The sequence below is a fragment of the Balaenoptera borealis genome, assembly GCF_965194805.1.
Source record: "Balaenoptera borealis genome assembly, chromosome: 9".
NCBI classification, from domain to species: Eukaryota; Metazoa; Chordata; class Mammalia; order Artiodactyla; family Balaenopteridae; genus Balaenoptera; species Balaenoptera borealis.
In genome coordinates this window covers 110439292-110458847 of record NC_138873.1, presented here as the reverse complement: position 1 = coordinate 110458847, position 19556 = coordinate 110439292, and the positions used below count along the sequence as shown (strand labels likewise).

Sequence of the window (19556 nt, the reverse complement as noted above, 5' to 3'; positions counted from 1 at the left end):
TCTGGTTTGCTTTGCATCATACAGTTGGTATCAACTATCCTACCTCCATATAATAGGCATCCAATAAATGACTGGTGAATGGGTGAATGAGTGAATGAATAACTAAATAGGAAAATAAGTTCTACAGAAGCTGTGTACTTGGTGAAGGTCTCAGTATTGGTTAGTGATAGTATCAAAGCAGATATAGACAGATAGACTGATAGCTGGATATATAGATAGATGATAGAGAGATAGATAGATAGATAGTAGCTAGATGATAGATGGATATAGATAGATGATAGACGATAGATATATATAGATAGATAGGTGATAGATAGATGATAGATAGTGGCAGCATATATTTTCAGTTCTTTATTTACTTCTGCATATGTAATCTATTTATTACTTTATTTCCTACTAACTAATCATATTAATTTTCCCTTTTCCACACCCTCCTGCATCCCTCAACTTCCTCACACTTGATCTGGCTACGTTCCCCAATGTCCTTTTTTGTATCTGAGATTCACACCTGACCACTTCCTGGAACTAGAAAGTTAATTCACATAAAAGATATAACTAACTACAGACTAAACTAATGCTGTAAGTGTGATACTACAACTAAATCATTTTTATCATTTAATATGTGGGAAACATATCACTAAAATTAGACATTTAGCCTGTATTTTATATCACTAAAGTAAATGTAAATAGTAAGAGTCTTTTATAGCTTTATCTTTTATACGTTTTGATAAAATCAAATCAAGAATTTATGCACAGATACAGAAACATAGTTTGGGCAGATTTAGTTTAGAGTTTTAGAAGGAAATAATACCTGACAGTGTTTTGAAAATAAGGGTAAATCTCTTTGCAGTGATTTGATCGATAATGACCGATCAGAGCTCCCTTCCGAATCCCGGTTTCACAATGACATGGTAGGTTCTGTGGGCACGTTTCCATCCACTCTGAGCAGAGCCTGACACTAGAGGGTCCGTCAACCCTGTCCCACTCTAAAGGGGGCAACACGGAAGATGCAGGATGACAGAGGCAGCCAAAGGCCGTAGAGAACTCTGCCCAGAAGAGTGATCTTTCCTAAGGGTCTGTAAAACACAGCCTTCCAGAGAATTCTTGAATCTGGATAAGGCCTCCTCCTCACGACTGTTCTCAGTTGTCATGCATAACACCTCTTTATACACGTCTACTCCGATCATACTCATATAAGATCTAGATGACCTGCTGTCCCCATCGGCTTCGCGTCCCCGTTTCCAGCAAAGTTTTCTCCACACCTTAAATTTGCACTTCAGACCGAGGATCTCAGTGGCTGTTACCAGGCTTCTGTCCTGGGTTACACGGGATGCAGCTGACAACGGGAGGGGCAGCCTCGATTGGCTGGGCTCTGGATGGACCGAAGTCTACGTGATCTCTCACGGCAGTCAGTCGTTTGGAGCGGGGAAGGCTCACTTCAGTATTTCCTAGAGCCTATGAAAACAACTGGACATCTGCACAAACTCACTTACATCTGGGGTTTCTCAGCATCACTCACTGCAGAGTAGGGACCTCAGAGGGAGGAGGACAATTGGACAAAACCCTCCTGAAGAGCCAAAGCTCTAGCATTTGTCAGATTTCCCGTCTGTCCATATGGATGTAGGGATGGGAAACTTTCTAAATATGCCCCGGGCTTCACAGGTCTTATCATTGAAGTCATTTTAGCATTGAATTTACTTTTTTTATTTCTGCCTTTAAAAACTTCACTACTTTTAAAAGATAGGTGTGCAGAGTGAAAAAGAAAAATAACAACAACAAATCTATGAGCTTTAAGATAAGAAAGACCTAGATTCTATTGACAGCATCATTATTTGCTATTTATGGCCCTGGACAATTTCTTCAAATCTCAGATATCTCATTTTCTCATTTATAAAATAAACAGAAACATCTACTTTGTTGGACGATGGGGAATCATCTTTGTAAACTACCTTCAACTGTAAAATAAATAGTAGCTCCCCGTATTACTATTCCAAGCCTCATTACCTTACTGTCCTTGAAATTCTAATAACTGTGGTGCACTGGTCATTCTTCTAGGTGTAGCAAAATGGTTTTGTATCAATCTATAGAATGTGAAGGCCTGATATTAAAGGTTTGGGGTTTTTTTGTTGTTTTGATTTGTTTGTTTGCTTGCTTGTCAGCATCATGCACCGGCCACGCTCCCCAGGTACACTGCCACCGTTTGAATAAAGGGGCCCCCGGTATCCGTCGTGCCCAGCTTCATGTGCTTGGTGTCCTGTCACCTTGGCCACAGTGGACTGAACTGAAGATTGGCATCTGAGTCCAAAGCAGCCTCTAAGGACCTCTTTATTCCAGGATCACTAACCGCTCCCTTAATCTATGGCCCACCTGGGCTCCCTCCTTAAATTCCAATCTCCCCCCCGCCCAGAATCTCTGCCTGCCTCTGGGCTGTAATCTACCTTTGCCCCCGTGTCATTCATCCGTTCCCAGCTTCCGTTTCTCCTCACCATTCAAGGGGCCTTTCTCTGCTGGAGCTCCCTCTTTCCTTCCTTCCTCCCTCCCTTCTTCCCTCGGTTCATTTGTTCATTTGTTCCTTTCTTCCTTCCTTCCCTTATTTCCTGGTCCTCAGCTCCCTCCACCTCCCCCCGCCCATCCCCATCACTTTTTCTCCTGTGCCTTAGATCTCACCACCAGTTCAAGATGCAATTCTCTTTTCCATGCCCTGGCATTTGCCCTCTAACTTGGGATAAGGTCCCTAGGGCCACAGTTCTTCTTGCTACAATTATTTATTTTGCTTTAAATATTATCCTTTTAAGTGAGTAAAGTTTTTAAAAATTAAGAAAATAGTAGCACATTAAATATGAGCTACTATCTCTAGCAAAGTGGTAGATGATATATTCTGAAAAATCCTTTCCCTCCCCAATATCTAGAAATAATGGGAAAATGACAACAAATACCTGTTAAAATACAAACCTAAGTTCACAGGAAAGAAAGGCAAATCCCTGTGGCCTAAAGACCAAGAGGGGACTGAAAACAGATTGCTAAGTGAGTTATGAATGTCTTGGGAGGTTTTGCAGATGAGAAATTTAGAGCCTTGGGTCCAGGGTCAGAGGGGACTTAGAACTGAAATCCCTGCATGAGCCAAGACCCTTGGAGAACAAGGGACAATGTGGGTCTGGGTCTAAGTCCTAAGGGAGCTTCACTGGTGGCATTGATTTGCATAAATAAATAAACAAACAAATAATTTTAAAAAATACACTGCATATATTTCAGGAAGTTGGAGAATGCTCCCCAAATGAAGATCTAAGATGCAAGAAAAATGGTTAGGCAAAGAAACTAGAAAATATGTGGGTTACTCTAAAGCATTAAAAAAAAATAACATCCAATAATGGGAGAAAGAAAACAATATATAATGAAAACACTGGACAAAAATTATGCAAATGGTGGATGGTAAAGGAGCTAAAGTGTACTAGAGTCATTTTTTTCCTCTGGAGGCAGTAGTAGTAATTATTAACTTTTAGATTTATTACTTAACAAAATATATATTCTCGAAACACTAAATTAGGCACTAAAATCACAGAAATAATATAATTTCCAGAATAATAGAGAAAGAAATGAAATGAAAATAATTTGATTCAAAACTAATCAGGAAAGAGGAAAAAATAGAATAATAAATATTGAAAATATAAAACAAGATAGTAGAAAGAATTCCAAATACGTAAGAAATCAAAATAAATGCAAATGCATTAGTTAGCCAATTAAATGATACAGATTGTCAAGCTAGAAGGAAAAAAAAAATCTAAATCCAGTTCTATGATGGTTACAAGAGATATAACTCACACATAACTCATAACCTTTAACAGAAAGATTAAAAATAAAAGGATGTGAAAGGTTAGATTGAACACTAGTTTAAAATTTGTCATGTAAGACAAAATAGACTTTAAAGCAAAAAAATATTATTAGAGATAAAGAGATTCACTACATAAAAATAAAGGGGTTAAATCACAGGGCTCTCAATTCTAGCTCTACTGCTTACTGTCAAGTAAAGTTAATAGGTTGCTTCATTTTATTTTATTTATAAAATGAGATTATTAACTGTTACACTCCTGGGCTGTTACAGCACTCATGATATTGTGTGCTGTATATACGTGTTACGCAGTCATGGCAAAATATGAAAGTGACATGTGAAATACGTGAAGTTTGGGAAGCCCTGGTTTTGAGTGAAAGGATATCGTATCCATTTCAAATAATAGGATAATTACCACAGAAATATGAAGATTTTCCTGAAGAACTGGTATTTAACATTGATAACCAGAGTTCATGCCTGGTGACCATTAACCCGTCCACATAATACTGCCAGGTTTATAATCAGCAGTCAGTTCTCCAACATGCAGATATAAACACATAAACACAGAAGATAAATAGAAACTTAAGAATCTGTTAGAAAATTCCCATTTTATAAGTCTTGGCATAAAAACATAGTAACAATTTGACGGCCTCTCAAAACAGTCACCCTGCTATTTGATAGCTAATAGAGCAAAGAGCATCCTTCACATAGCTGGTCTATGTGGTAATTAGAGTACATCCAAGACAAAAGGGTGGCATAAGTGGCGCTTGAGGAAGCCCTCCTATGCCGTGGAAATTACAGAGCATTGAAGCAGAGTCAGTCAGTGTCTTAGCAAAGGAGTGGGTCTCTTACACCCGAGCCTAGCCTGAATCCGAAGCTGGTACTTCTGGACATCGGTCATAGCCCCAGAGTGAATGCACTGCTCCTGGCCTCTGTGTCGAAAGCCAAGATCACAGCTACAAGCATATCCTGTACCATGAACAGGAACTGGAAGCCCAAAGTTGAAATGATTTTCTCTTTGAAAACTATTCTTAGGGAATAAATTGGTTGTATTTGAAAGCTGCTTTAATATTGTCAATTCACTTTAGGATTTATCACCTATGTTATTTTCCTTGCACTTAAAAGATGTATAAACTTTATATCTTTCTAATAATCTATTAAACTGAAGATGTGCTGTTAGCAGTACGTAAGTTATCGATCATTTCTTGTATATTGTGGGGAAAATAATAATTAAGCAGGGAGAATTATGTTCTTATTTTATTTAACAATGGAATATTACATTAAATGTGTAACTTCTCTTAGGATAATTAAATCAAATTGGAAAGTTATACTCACTTATACACAATCAGTTATGATTTAGACAATATCACAAATAGACTAACATGTATTACAAGTAAAGTTATTAATATGGTTTAGTTTTGAGCTTTCAAAGATTTTATTTCAGCTTGACTAAGATACGATTTTACACCCTCTTCCAAACACACACTAAGACTTATTTTTCTCATTAAAGAAAAGTTCCTAATTATCATTATCTACAGTTTCCATTGAACATGCTCTTTAAAATCTTTTAAATGTTAAAAATGATCTAATTTAATCCTAAGAGAAGAAATAAAGCTACAGGGAGATAGATTTCTACAAATAACAAAATGTTACGACGTACTTTAAAACTCCATGTGTAGTTATTTTTTCCCAATAGACAGACATTGTCTCTAAGATCTAATTACAAATGATCATTTCAACAAATAACTCCCATCTTCATAAGATATCCTGGGTTTCTATTAAATTTTGAAAAATTTATTATAACTGACCATTTTTATTGTCTATTATACAGGAAACATTTCTCTAATATTCTGCTGATGTTCCCAGAATTTAACTAAACATATCAGTAAATCTAAAATGAATTGACAGAGTAGAACAGTAAGAACAAAGCCTTCCCCAAGAGCTCTAACTGGCTACTCTAAGGACTGTCGTGTTACTTACAGTCATAGGTCAAGAGTATTTTGTTTATGTTACGGATATGGCGTGGTATAACAATTCAAATGCGTGGCACATTCAGTCATATGGTATATTAATAAGTATGGTTTAGTAATTTTACCATAAAGGTAGAGTGTTTTTAAAGGGCACATGGCACAGTCTTTCCATCTCTCTACAGCTTTAATCTAGTCACAGGGAATAATAATAGTCCACTCATCAGTCTTGGACAATTAAAACGAAGAAATGCCATAAAAGAAGCCACTAGAAGATCGCCAAAATATATTTCCTTTCTTGGATATTCAGTATCCAGCATCTTTCACTGTGGTCCAGTTTGTTCTCTCCTAATCATCAAATCTCCATGTCATTTTCCTCTTTCTTTTTAGTACTTTTGTAGATCTCAGTAGACTTTGTTTTTCTATAGTACAACAGGCGAGCATGCAAAATTGTGTGGTTAGCTCTAAGAATTCCCTCTTGGTCACTCTTGACTATATTCAATGTCAGTAGGCATAACAATTAATAAGTATATAAAATGAAAGCTTCATTTGGTATTCTGAGCTGTTCATTGCTCAAATGATTTTGCAGTTAAGTATTTTTCAAATGCCATCACAAAAATTCCAGATTCTTTTTAAATGGTATCCTGTATTCCCTTGCTGAGTTGAAGAACTATCGTGAAATAAAGGGCACTTGAGATTTTCTGTAATATTTTTCAAGCATAATTGCAATAATAAGATTGATTTTCTGGAAGATATTAACCTAGGCACTCATTCTCTATCACAATTTAAAATATCAAAGAGTTTAACCTACAATGTTTTAAAATCCCCCAATAAATATAAGCATATTTCCTTCAGTATATGCTAATTATTATGCCTAGTGACATCAGCTGCCAGATTTAAGTCAATTTACGGTTGCAAGATTAATATTTGTGTATAGAAGACAACTTCTCTTAAAAAGCTCTCAAGTCTTTCAAACTACAAATGTAGAAAAAGATAACTGCTTTAGAAAATATTCTTTCAAAAGGAGATAATAAAAAGACCAAAAACTATTTGCATCAAAATTCACTTAGATATAGAAAGGCAACCTTGTAGATCAAGGCAAACCTTTGTCACAAACATGAATGCTGCTGGGAAATTGTTGCTTTTGACAGAACTTCTAAAATTGTATAACATCTGAGAGCAATTATAGGATTACGCTTGCATTTGCTTTTATAGCTTGATTTTGTATAAAACATCTGAAATTTGTCTGCCTGGAAAGAAATGGTTATATGATAAAGACGAAAAAAAAATCAGAGCTATGTCATGAAAATTCAGCCTCTTTTTGAGGTGAACATCTTCTTTGATGTTAAAAAAAGCATAGAGGAGTCAAAAACTCAACATATTCCTTCTGGGTTTCTAGTATATGTGCATTTTTATCATGAATTATGCCATCTCTACTAATATACTTTGCATATTTTGTGTTTGGATAAGAAAACATTCTTCGAGGAATATTTAAGCCAATATGAAATTAAAATTGTAACTCACATGCAGAACAAATCTGAAAAACTAGGAACTTTAAATCTTTATTGGTGTTTATTATTTTGAAGTATTAAGTGTTGATTTTGTCCTGTAAGAATCATCCTAGAAATTACTGAGATTTTAAGTAGTTTTAATCTGTGACAACAATTTTAGAATAACTTTTAATTCTTTATATCTACAAAAGGTTAATTACCCTAATATAAACATTATAGTGTATGTTTTTCTACTGTAGTTCCCTGTATACAGAAACTGTGAAAACATGAAGTATGTTTTAGGCTATTTTGAATGAAGCATTTAGAATGCATCTGGGGGGAGAGATGCCCTTTTTCAATTCACACAGAAACATATGGTTTAGCTGGTCCATCCCCAAGTGGTCAAGGTATTTTTTGCCTAATCATTATCTCAAACACAAAAGATTCAGAATATGGCCCATGAGTTCCTAATATTCTGAAAATGATCTTTTAGAGATTGATCATCCAAATATATTTGTATTTTTCAACCTATACACATCTTATATGTGCTTAATTTTATTCGTCCCCCAAACAGGCTTTTTAAAGCTTTCTTTACAGCCTTTTGTCTCTTAGGCAGAAGGATGCTGATTATCTAAAACAGAATTTCCCAAACTTCACTCAAAAGCTATGCAACCCATTAATGGATGTCCCTGTGAAACAGGCATTCCAGAATGAAATAGCTTTGGTATGTGCTGGAATAAGCAAAGATAAACAAGTTGTTACAAGACAGAACTTCTCAAAATGTTAAGAACAATAGTGTGTACTATGAATCGTTAACAGGAAAGTGTAGCAAGCAGTGTTTGGGAAACACTGGCCTATATATCATACTGTGCAGACCACTGCTCATTTCAGATGTGCTTATCTTGACATTTTCTTGGTTCATAGCATACTTGGATAGAAGGAGTCAAAACCATACGTGGTATTTTAAGGGCCTACATACTACGGTTCTATATGATACGGATAAGATCAAGTCAGTGGTTTCTCCCTACGGTCCTTCAGGAGGACAGTGGACACTTGGCTGACTTTTAGGTACTGAGCACTGCCTTCAGGGGATGCTACAGTATCTTCTAAATCCTTTTAATGACTTCCAGATGAAAACCCATCCAAGGCAATGCATAGTAAAACATTTCCTGTGTCACAGGAAGATGTGAGTGAAGACATATACCTCTGAACAACACGGGTTTGAACTGCGTGGATCTGCTTATATGGGGATTTTTTCAATAAATATAGTACTTATATTTTCATTCCATAGATCTTTAAATTAACTAAGTGTGGGGAAAATGTTGTGTTCAGTTAGAGATCACAATATGTGGAATCAAAAGAACTAGGGTTTGAGTCTTGATTCTATCCTAACCGTTGTTCAAGGGTCAGCTGTGCAGGGGATCAGGATATAAAAACAGGTTTCAAACTCTTAAACAGATTATAATCTCCTTGAGTATGCGGCCTAGATATTATACTTTCATGAAGTCCTGGAAAATAATAGCCTTTACGCTTGATAGGAACTCAAAAGTTTGCTGGTACCTATTATGAAATGTAAATACATCTATTATTATATTGATCACATTTTTCATCTTTTATCCATGAACTTGAATAAATAAAATTTTAAAACCTATGCAGGTGTTAGTTACTAAAAAAAAAAAAAACAGAAATGCAAAGCAGTACTATATTGAGAAAAATCATTATTCATAGTGTTATAAGAATTGGGAATATTTAAAGCTGAAGAGCCTGCAACCTTTTGATGTCATTTTTATTTTTCATCACAAACCCTCCTCTCAGGTTTTTACCATAGGGCTGATAGTAGACCCAAAATAACTCTGTGTGTGTGTGTGTCAGGGGGATGTACACGTGTGTCCGTGCACCTGTGAGGATACTTAGGGGGAAGGACATACATGAAAAGATGTAAGAAGGAAGACCTGCCCCTCCCATAGCTCATGTTACCCTCTTTGTTCCTCCTAAGTGTTCTAAGGAATCAAACATGCACCACATATAAAGAATCCCTGATCTAAAGTATGGGACTGCAGGAAAATACTTCTTCACATTAGCTTCAGGGGAAACTTGTTTAGCCATTAGCTTAACTGACTACATTTACATAATCCACTTACATAAAAATAACTGAGCTCAAATGTGCTCTAAACCACAGAGAAGGGAAAGGGAAGCCAGAAACAGGGAAATGCCCTCAGAAAACGGATTTGTCATTAAAAAATTTATTTGCAACCTTCCTAGGTCTACTCCATCCCCACCACCTTCAATACATAATAAATGTTATATGAATCAAGGAGGCAAAAAATCTTCTGTCTTCTGCTTCTTGTCATGATTTAGTTATAGTGAGTATTATCTGATACACTAGCATTTTCCCGCAGAGTAACCTTGGCTCCAATCACTACCATGAAGTTCTTTCTCCTCCTTTGTATAAAACCATAGTCCCTTGTTGTTGAGCCCCCTAAAATTCCTCTGTTCTTTGCTTTCTTCCTCAAAAATCATACAGCCAAATTTTTCCTGAAGATGAATTTCTGAAGAACCTATTCTCCTGAAATTTCAAGAGAATGACAGTGGACCCACATATTATTCTCACAGTTGGTTGGTAACATGAATTCTGTTAATTAGTCATACTTTACAGCACAGGACTCAGGGTACATGGCTCTATTGTGAACATAAAATTACTTCAAGATTTACGGTTTTGTAATTATTTAGTAAATTGTTTTTAGTGATTAAAAGTGAAAAAAGTCTTTGTTTAAGCCCTATTTATCAATATTCTTGCTTAACTGAATAGGTTTTGAAACATAATATCTTAATAATATTTCAATAGAAAGGAATCGATTATAATCATTTTTACCCCTCTATCCTAGCAGCTCAATATGGCTACATTCCTTAGCTCTTTCATTCTTTCTTAAATTTTAGAGAACTTAATATCCTGTTAGGACCAGATGCTGAGAATATTCAAAATAGAGATAAAACGTTCTCTTAATGTCTTGATCGATCGGAATTGCTCCTGTAGAATCTCAGTGTGGCATTGTTAATTAACTGTAAGATAATTGGTCTCAGTTTGCTTCAACATGGGAGCTAGGTGCAGAGAAATCCAGGAAGAGGGAATGCCCCAGGATACATCATCAAAATGTGCCATCATAAAAGGCTTTCGGAATATTAGGAAGATAGTTGCTCCTGTTTTGAACATTTATATTTCTTGGGCCTCTCATCAACCCCAAAATGCCTTCAATGAAACTTCTACTTCTGGAAACTAGTCAAGAACAAATATAAAACATGCCTTGTCCATACTGAGTCTGCTGTACTGAAAATGGCGCCAGATTCCTGAGGTCTTTTCCCTTTCGGCAGGGTTATTTGCCTTGTGAGAACCAAGATTACTGTTGGTGATTTAAACAAACTTCATGCAAACTTCTTACAGCTCCCCTACTGTAAAAGAGGGGTGTGTATTTTGTTATCACACCCACCTGAGGGGGGACCAACTGCTATGTGATTGAAGATGAGATCAGCACACTACAGCCTAGGGGAAAATGCAGCTCGCTCTCTGTTGTTCTGTAAATAAAACTTTATTGCCATAGGACTGTGTTCACTTGTTTGCAGAGCTTCTGCACCTCAGTGGCAATGTAGAGCGTCGAGACAGAGATTGTCCTGCAGAGCCCGAAATACTTACTATGGGGCCCTTTACAGAGAGAGCTTTCTGACACTGGACTAAAGAATGCTTTGTGGATTTAATCACTTCAGAAGGAATTTTAGAGCAATCTCTAAAATATGACTCTGGTTACAGCCCCATCTTATAGTAAGTACCAAAGAGTCCAGGCAACGTTACACAACAGTGAATCGACGCTGAACTCGCTCTAGTCCCAGTAGCTTCAATGAAATGTTTCTGCTACTTATTTGACCTAAACCCTGTCTGAGTGAGAACACTCAGGAAGCGCGGTGCAGTTTTACCCGGTTTGTACACACCGTGGCATCGACTCACCTGGTCCTGCCCCGGGGCCGCTCAGATTGCTCGGACAGGAAGCTGGTGCTGCTGGTCCTGGAGATGGCAGACACGTCGCTGACGTCACTGTCTGAGGATCTGGCGGAGACGCTGTCGCAGCTTCGGTACTGATCTGTATGTACGTTATACTAAGGATGGAGAACAAGAGAGCGTGAGCTCTGTCATCGGAGGCTGGCAAACAGAGACACACATGGTGAGGCTAACGGCTACTCAGCCCACATCAAGCAAAAGTGCACTTTCGTAAACATAGGTGTGGAGCCTAAAAGAACCCAAACGCTAGCATGATATATGGGTTCCAGTATCACAACCCTGCCCCCTTCGAATGGTAAGGAGTGGTTTATAAGGACTGAATCGTAGAACGAGAGTGTCAGTGCTTGGGTGGAAAATTCATTGAATAAATGATTTGCACATACTTAAGACCTCAAAATTGTATTATTTATTTTTTCTAGTACACCAGTTCCTCTTTCCTTGCCTGGGTTTTCGTCATTGCCTACAGATTCTACTCACCTTCTACTCTATTCATGGGGTACACTGCTTCCATCTGTCTGTGCTTCTTGAGTCTAAAACTTATATTCAATTTACCTACACACTTTCCCTATTCTAAGACATCACATTCTCTCAAATGTAACCACAAAACACATCTCTCTGCAAAAAAGCATTGACATGAAAGCAGAAGGATTGAGGCAAAGACTGGACTTTGACTTTCTTGCTATTATGGCTTAATTAGTTATTTTCAGGTTTAAACTATCAACTAAGTGTTGAAAGTAAAAAATGGATTCCTATTAAAGTTTCAAGATACACTATATCTCATATTTAAATGTGTCTTTATATTTGTCTTTAGTATTCATTACCTGAGGTCTTAGAAATCATTAGGTAAAAGATGAAAACTTGTGAAGGTTTCAAAGCAGTTAATCTACTCTCTTTTTCTACTTCACTCTCTTAGTGCAAAGAATCACACAGTGAAGAGCTTTATACGGTCTATATTTTTATTTTTATATGTGTGTTTTAATCATAATAAATAGTACGGTTATATAAGTATCTACAACTTTAAAATAACAAATATATACTTGATTTTCTATTGGTAGGTACTGGAAGGTAAGATAATATAACTTCTTATATAAAATAAAAAGAACACATAACTAAAGGGACACATGACCAAACAATGGGTATTTAAGTTTCTTATCAAGCAATTTAATTTTGCATTTATGTTCTAAGGTGTGAAAATATCAAATGTTTGCTAAACTTGTAGAAAAACTCATCCATCCTCTCTGCTCCATAGCAAATGAGTTTTAATATACCTAAAATAATCCAAACACTCTATTTCTAAAAATTTGTATAAACAATTGTCTTGCTAAAGAATACTAAATAAAATGGTGCTAAATTGTAGATCTGTATATACAAAAAGAACTATAAGACAATAATACTTTTTAAAAACTTCTAGAGAAAGGATCATGCTTATTTAATAATCTTTCAAGTGCTAGTAGTTCAGGCCTAAGGTATTTAAATGTTAGTTTTAATTTTTCATCTCTCATGTGTATGTTTTGGGCAAAGAATTTCACATCAAGCATGAAAACAATTTCAAATTCATAGAATATCTATAAAATTATCTTTCCAAAGAATTTCTTCATAATTGCATGATCTGTTTTTGAAAGCCATATGCTTCATTATAATCCAAAAGGATGTGCATATATGCTATTATGTTCAGAACTGAGCTATTTATATAACTTCATGTATGATTTAAAATTAATATGGTTTATGATAAAGTAACATGATAATGTTTTACCACTAAATTCTTTCCTATCTGATAGTATGGTGCTGACTGACAGGATTCATTTCAATAAGAGCTGTTTTTTATTTACAGAATAGATGTAAAAAATATGCTCACATAGTGGAATCTGAATTTAATTCTGTTAGTGGGGTACAAACATATTTCCTATATTACTTGTTTCTGAAACTATTTTGCTAAGTAAATATGTTATGTGATTATTATAATGTCTCCAAACATTGAAATGATAGCTTGTCCATGAGAGAATATGAATGAATTGGTTTCTAATACAATAAAAATTTACCCAGCTGTAAGAGATTTTCTGGCATGGCGTGATCCCAGCACAAATTCTCCCCTTATTTGGCAAATGCCAATAATAAGCAGTGTAGACTATAACATAAGAGCATGTGAGTGTGCACGGAATTATTTCTCCAACTAAACAGATCCTCCTTTTCTATAAATCATGTCTTCTCCTCCTTTTTGTCTATAGACTTTTGCTATTCCAGCCAAGAGATTTTAAAAGATTGTTTGTCATATTAAAAATCTTTTATATTGGGGTAAAGAATAATCCACCATTCTGACACCATGTCACAGTTTTCTTCACATTGGTTATTTGAAGGAACAGAAAGGCTTTTATACTCACTTTATACTACTGTATATACTTATTTTCAAAATCTGTTAAAAGTTTAAATAATCACTTTGACTTTTCATCAAGCATGATTCTTTAAATTTCCTATTTAACAATTAAATATTTTAATGCAAATACGTTAATTATATTTTGAGAAATGTAGCCTCCTCAGGAGAAATTTACACTGATCACATAGCAGGGAAATTTGTCCTTGACGTGAGGGGAAGCTCTAATAACAGGGCTGTTATTTTCATAAGTAATAATAAACTCTTGGCAGCTGCCTACAAAAACCATCACGTCAATCCTGCCTGCTGTTCCTGGGTTACAGAAACACAAGTGCTCTTTAAAATGTGAGGCCTACATGCAAATTCACTCTCCAGTTAAGAATTTTACTCCATCACCAAGGCATGCGACTCTGTCTAACATCAGTGAACAACCAGCACAGTGTCACATTTCAGAGATACGAAGTTTTGTGTTTTCTCAAAAGCCAAGTTAGTGCTAATTCCTTACTCAGGATGGAATTAGGTTCATTTAATACTTTAAAGGAGATGCCAGGTTTGAAACATCTTAGGAATTATACTACATGTGTCTGGTAATTCTTTGCCCTGAAGAAAATCTAGTTCTGTTGGTGTTTGGTTATAAATATTTTGAAAGCTGTTAACCAATTTCTAATTTGGCAGAATTTCAACTAAGGTGCACTGCTTCATCCAAAATGCCAAATGGATTAAAACACTAAAAATAAGTCAATAAAGGAATAAACTTCAAAATTTAATGTATATTAAATTTATGAAAATACTGGTTCTCAACTATACAAATAAAAATAGATCTTTGTAAAGTAAATTGTAAAAAGGTTGAGATAAAAGGATAAATTTAAGAAAGAAAAAAATGCGAGAGGTTTAACTGGAATTGCTACTGGAAACTAAAAATTTTATTGTAAGCATTAGGAATCAGAATTGTAGAGAGTACTTACCTTTTACTTAACATATAAAATTAAAAATAAGCTAATTATTTGTTATTTTATCTTATATATTTTTCCTGTCCTATAGTCTTATGTTTTTAAAGATACCATATCTTTGATCTCACACTTATCAATATAATTTATAATAATTTTATTTATGTAATATAGTAGTATCAATGTATGCAGTAAGAGCAATAGTAATATATTTGAAAGTAATGGGTTTTTTAATATTTAAATGCAATGAGAGAGGAAAAGGAAAAGAATGCCTGTGCAAATAAGGAAGGAATGATAGAATATGATAATTTAACTGCATGCAAATCAAAAGCCATAGAAGAACCTCTGAATCAAACTGGAGTCATGTGTACATTTCAGTGATGTCAGAAGAGGAACGAAGGGCATCTAAGTTCCAGATCAGGAGTTGGTGGGCTCACCACTCCCTAGAAAGGCTTTGTTAATGTTGGGAAAGCGCCTCCTTTCTTTTGAGGGGGCCTCAGTTTTCATGACTTTGGTAAATAAGAGAGCTGGAATTGAAGATCATTTTGAGGTATTTTCAAGTTCTAAATTTCTACCCATCAGAGAATTTGGAATCTCCCAACCAAGATAAACCTACTTTTCATTTCATTATGAATATGTGTTAGTGGTGATTTAGACTTCTAGGGCACTTCATTTTATAGTTTTTTTTTTTTTTTTGATCAACAGATTAATGTTGAGAGACCTAGTTCAGAAAAGGCTTTCAGTCTTTTTACGCTGATTCTCTATTTATCTCTTTCTTGTTTCCTGCACTGGCTCTGCCTATCCCTGCTGTTCTATTTGACCTCATCCTTTGACATAATGCTAAGAAATCAAGAAAACATTTCCAGCTTTAAAGATCGTTTCTAAATAAGGACATGCAACAGTGGAGGAAGAAAACCTAACTTATGCTACTTCCTAATTCTTACTGCATTTGTGGTAAAAGCAAGCAAAAATGATGATGATATCCATAAAGACAGACAAACAGCAGATGAAGTAATAATATCATAAAGAACAAACTGGGGGAAAAAATATGTGGAGCTGGAATCAGCAACTCTATGCAACATCAAGATATTTTGCTTACTGATTTTTTTTTTCTTTACTGATTTTACTTTTTAAAATACTGTTTCAGACTCCTTGGGAGTTGAGCCCCGCTGAATCACAGCGACCTTGGACGTTGTCCAGTTGGAAGAACCCTTCTGCAGCTAAACTAAGATATAAAGTGATAAGACGGCATCCAGCACATATGGCTCTATGGTGGGCTGGTGACAAATCAGATTTTGTCACCACCTCATATTTTTGTGTTAGTCCCTGAATATCTGGCTATATAATGACCAACCTCCAATATTTAAAAATGAGTAGGTTTTTCTAGGTTCATATAACAAGCTAACAACGTTTTATTTAATTTTGAATTTCGAAAAGGTCATTACTTCCAAAAGGATTCTTGACATCAGATTAAAACACGGGTTGTCCTGTAGTGGCTGCTGCCACATTTGTAGTATTCTAAAAAAAAGGTTTTTAAATAAACCAGATAATAAATTTAAAATTGCTTCATGAAGTATAAAATTCTATGCATATTTTAATCAAAATTATCAGATGCTAGACAGCAGTTTATAAACTCCTTATTGCATCCATACAAAATAATATTGAAATATAAATTAAAATTTTATTCACTTGAAATTGTGTGGATTTCAGTTTCTGAGAGTTTGAAATCAGTTATTTTTCTCACTAAGGACAGATCAATAAGAAATCTCACATCACATAATTTCTGTCATTCACTAAGAAATCTCCATAGGAATACCAACCTCAACTAGTATTTAAGAGTATAACTCTATATCTTAATATTTAAAATACAATATTAAGTGATATTCAAGCAATAAAATGGCTTAAAATGGCTTCACATATCTTGCTTATTTATGTGAATTTGACCACGACAATCGATCATCAAGTGACTTTAATATCAAGTATTTTCATTTTCTTTTTAGATAAAACATTTAATCCAGGTTAACAGACAATATGTTACTAAACTTATATCTTGTGAAAATATCAAGAGGAGAGAGGTTATGATGCAAGACCATCACCTGAAGGATAACCTCTCTCCTATAACCTGGTGCTCACTGGTCCTACCTGCTACCCATAAGGTACTTTTTTACCAGGGGAACTATTGGTTGGTTACTGGTTTTACCTTGGAGTATTGCTCGCGATCAAGTTCTCGACTAGAACCAGACCCTGTTGTCTGCTTAAATCGATGCACTTTCATTTTCATCTGTCTCGTTCGCTCTTCCACTACTAAGCTTGCTGCAAAAACACACAACGGGAGTCTGTTAAAACACCGAAGCGCCTCTGAGGAACCGAATGGTTTAAGATTGCAATGCTTTTGATATGACTTCAATCAAATAAAATTTCGAAATCACACGATTAACAAAAAACAAAGGCAGAAGATACAATGCTAGCAACTGTCGCTCTAAAGGTGAACGTGACTCAAATCACACAGAATGGGGGACACAAAGGTTAGTAACAAAAGCTAAGGATCCTATGTCTTTATCGGATGTGAAATAATCTCAGTTCCATTCATGAGTGATTAAGTGAAACCGAATTGAATTGTGAAAATATGCTTCCTGTTGAATGAACTGGTTGTTGCTTGTACATATAGATAGAACACATCACACAGAGGTACACGTGTTTATTTACATGCATGCACACCATGTGACACCCTCAGCTGCAGGAGTCACCTGAAAACTCTTGTAATGGAAGAGCGCCTGCTTTTCTGAGGCATTCTTATTAAATCCTTCATTTCTACCAGCCGCTTTTCATGAATATTTGCCATTCTTAAAAATGGACTTGCTAAGAGAAAATATTCGTTTTCTATTTCTGAAGAAAACATAAATGAAATTCATACTTCTTGAAAATGTGATATAGAACTTTAGCTCTTTAATTTAAATTTGTAAATAAACATGTGTATTCCAGTTATGCCTTTATCATCTCCTAAGTAACAGAAGTGATTGTTTAGATGGAAAGAATTACAGCCTTCAATAAAGTATGAGCTATTTTAAGTCAGAATCCATCACAAGCAGCTTGGCTTTAAAACCCTGCCTTTAATTTTTACATTCTTACAAATGAAGAGTGAAGAATACAGTTGTGTACGTATACCTGCGTTGTGAGACCTACGTTTATGTTTCACAACTTATCTCTTGCCAATCTCTGCAACAAGTGCTACAATTTATTTTTAAGTTGTGAGTGCTGACTTCCTGTCTTACAAGGGGTTTATAAAGACACTTGTTGACACATTTTTTCCATTGCAGTGATTAAACATGGCCTGTGATACCTGATAAAAGACACTGACACTCATTATAAAAATTCAATAAATATGTAGCTTTTACTGTGTGTTCAAATACAGGCTCATAGCCCAGGAGATAAATATATGCTGTGAAATGTGTGGGTAAATGTTTTAATTGTAATTTTCACACCAAGCTGTTAGATGTTTAGCTTTGTGTAAATTCAGTAAATTAGACGATTATCAATCCCTAATGTCACCGTTACGGGAATGAAGCAATCACGCACACTTGCTTTGAAAATGTTGACTTGAGACCATAAATGTTGACTATTATGATTAAAGGATGGTTCAAGAGAGATCTTGAGAAAAGCAGTTCAGAAATGTATTAATTACTTGACAATATATAAGGAGTCATAAGTAATATAAAGCAAAATGCTACTCAAGAGAATTAGGAATTGAGACAAGTTATTGAAAAATGTGAGTTGTAGTTATAGAAGGCCGTATACCCAATGAGAAAATGTACATGTGTCTTCTTTCTGCCATGTGCCTGGGACGTGGTACCTCCTGGGTCACGTGATAAAAGCAGATTTAAATGATGTTAGCTTAATCTTCTCAGCAATGATATTAATTTTAAGAAATTTTTGACATTGATTAGCCCATAGCTTTGTGACCTTTACGTTTAGCATCATGTAATTCTTAGGGGGTCAGTTACTTGACACTGAAAAGATTATTTCCCAAGAGGTACTGCCTGAAGCAGCTTGAAGCAGTTCTGGTGATTTAACCTTGCCAGGACAACACCTCATTGCTTTAAATAGAATTACTTAGCTTATGACATGGTTGATTTTAAATGTTTATTTTGCAAAACTCAAAACTGAATCATAAGAACACAGTGGTAGCCTAACTGAAATGAATCCTATTTTTTTTTTTTCCCCTGGGCTTGGGAAAAAAGCTTATTAAGGAAAGATATGGGGACACAGGATTCCTAGGGTGAGCCTGAGGGACACAGCAGCTGGTGGCCAAGAAGCCATGAAAAAATTAAGCAAGAGGATTCAGATTCTTTTCAAGGCGGTGTGATCAGCAAAGTACCTGTGGGTTACAGCTGCCCCTTAGAGAAGACCACGATTTTCATCTCCAAGAATTCAGGATGGCTTTCCATCTAATGAACCTGGAAGACTCTCCAGGCAGATTGTTTTGTCAAAAATCTAGATACTTTCAGTTATACTTTGTTTTTATTCTTTTCTAAAACCAACTGCATCCAGACTAGCAATTCTGAAGGTTTTTCTAAAGTTTACAAAGGTAAATGAGATTTCCTTTCTTTCTTATTCGTTTCATTTCTTTTTTTCCCTTTATTAAATGTGGTCTTTTTTTTTTTTTTTTCTCTTGGACAAGGCTGCTCTCTGTGTTGCATCGCTCTCAAGAAGACCTGCTGGTGGTGACAGCTGTCATTCTGCTTTCAGAGTAAACTCACTGGGTATTGAAGCAGAGGCAGAACAGACAGGACCAAGGCCAATACCAAAGGAAAATGGCAGCCGTAGCAGGTTTTTTAAAGACTTTAAAAAATACCAACAACAAACTGAATCCCTAAAATGGTTTTATATGACTTCGCTTTGACCTTCCAAAA

The 19556-nt window shown here is 35.5% G+C and overlaps 1 protein-coding gene across 36 annotated transcripts in view; it reads right to left on the bottom strand.

The window, feature by feature from the left end:
* The window catches only part of RIMS1 (regulating synaptic membrane exocytosis 1), a 467002-nt gene that overhangs the window by 81494 nt on the left and 365952 nt on the right, over positions 1 to 19556 (bottom strand). For 25 of the 36 annotated variants that reach the window (XM_082404981.1, XM_082404992.1, XM_082405014.1 and 22 more), the window contains 2 exons: positions 16847 to 16959; positions 11281 to 11429 (listed from right to left, as the gene is read on the bottom strand). The exons of 10 other annotated variants lie outside the window; for them this stretch is intronic. In XM_082404981.1, the coding sequence (XP_082261107.1) occupies positions 11281 to 11429; positions 16847 to 16959 (262 nt within the window). Of the gene's footprint in view, positions 1 to 11280; positions 11430 to 16846; positions 16960 to 19556 lie in introns of those variants that run through there. One more of the 36 variants, XM_082405009.1, reaches the window with a different exon arrangement.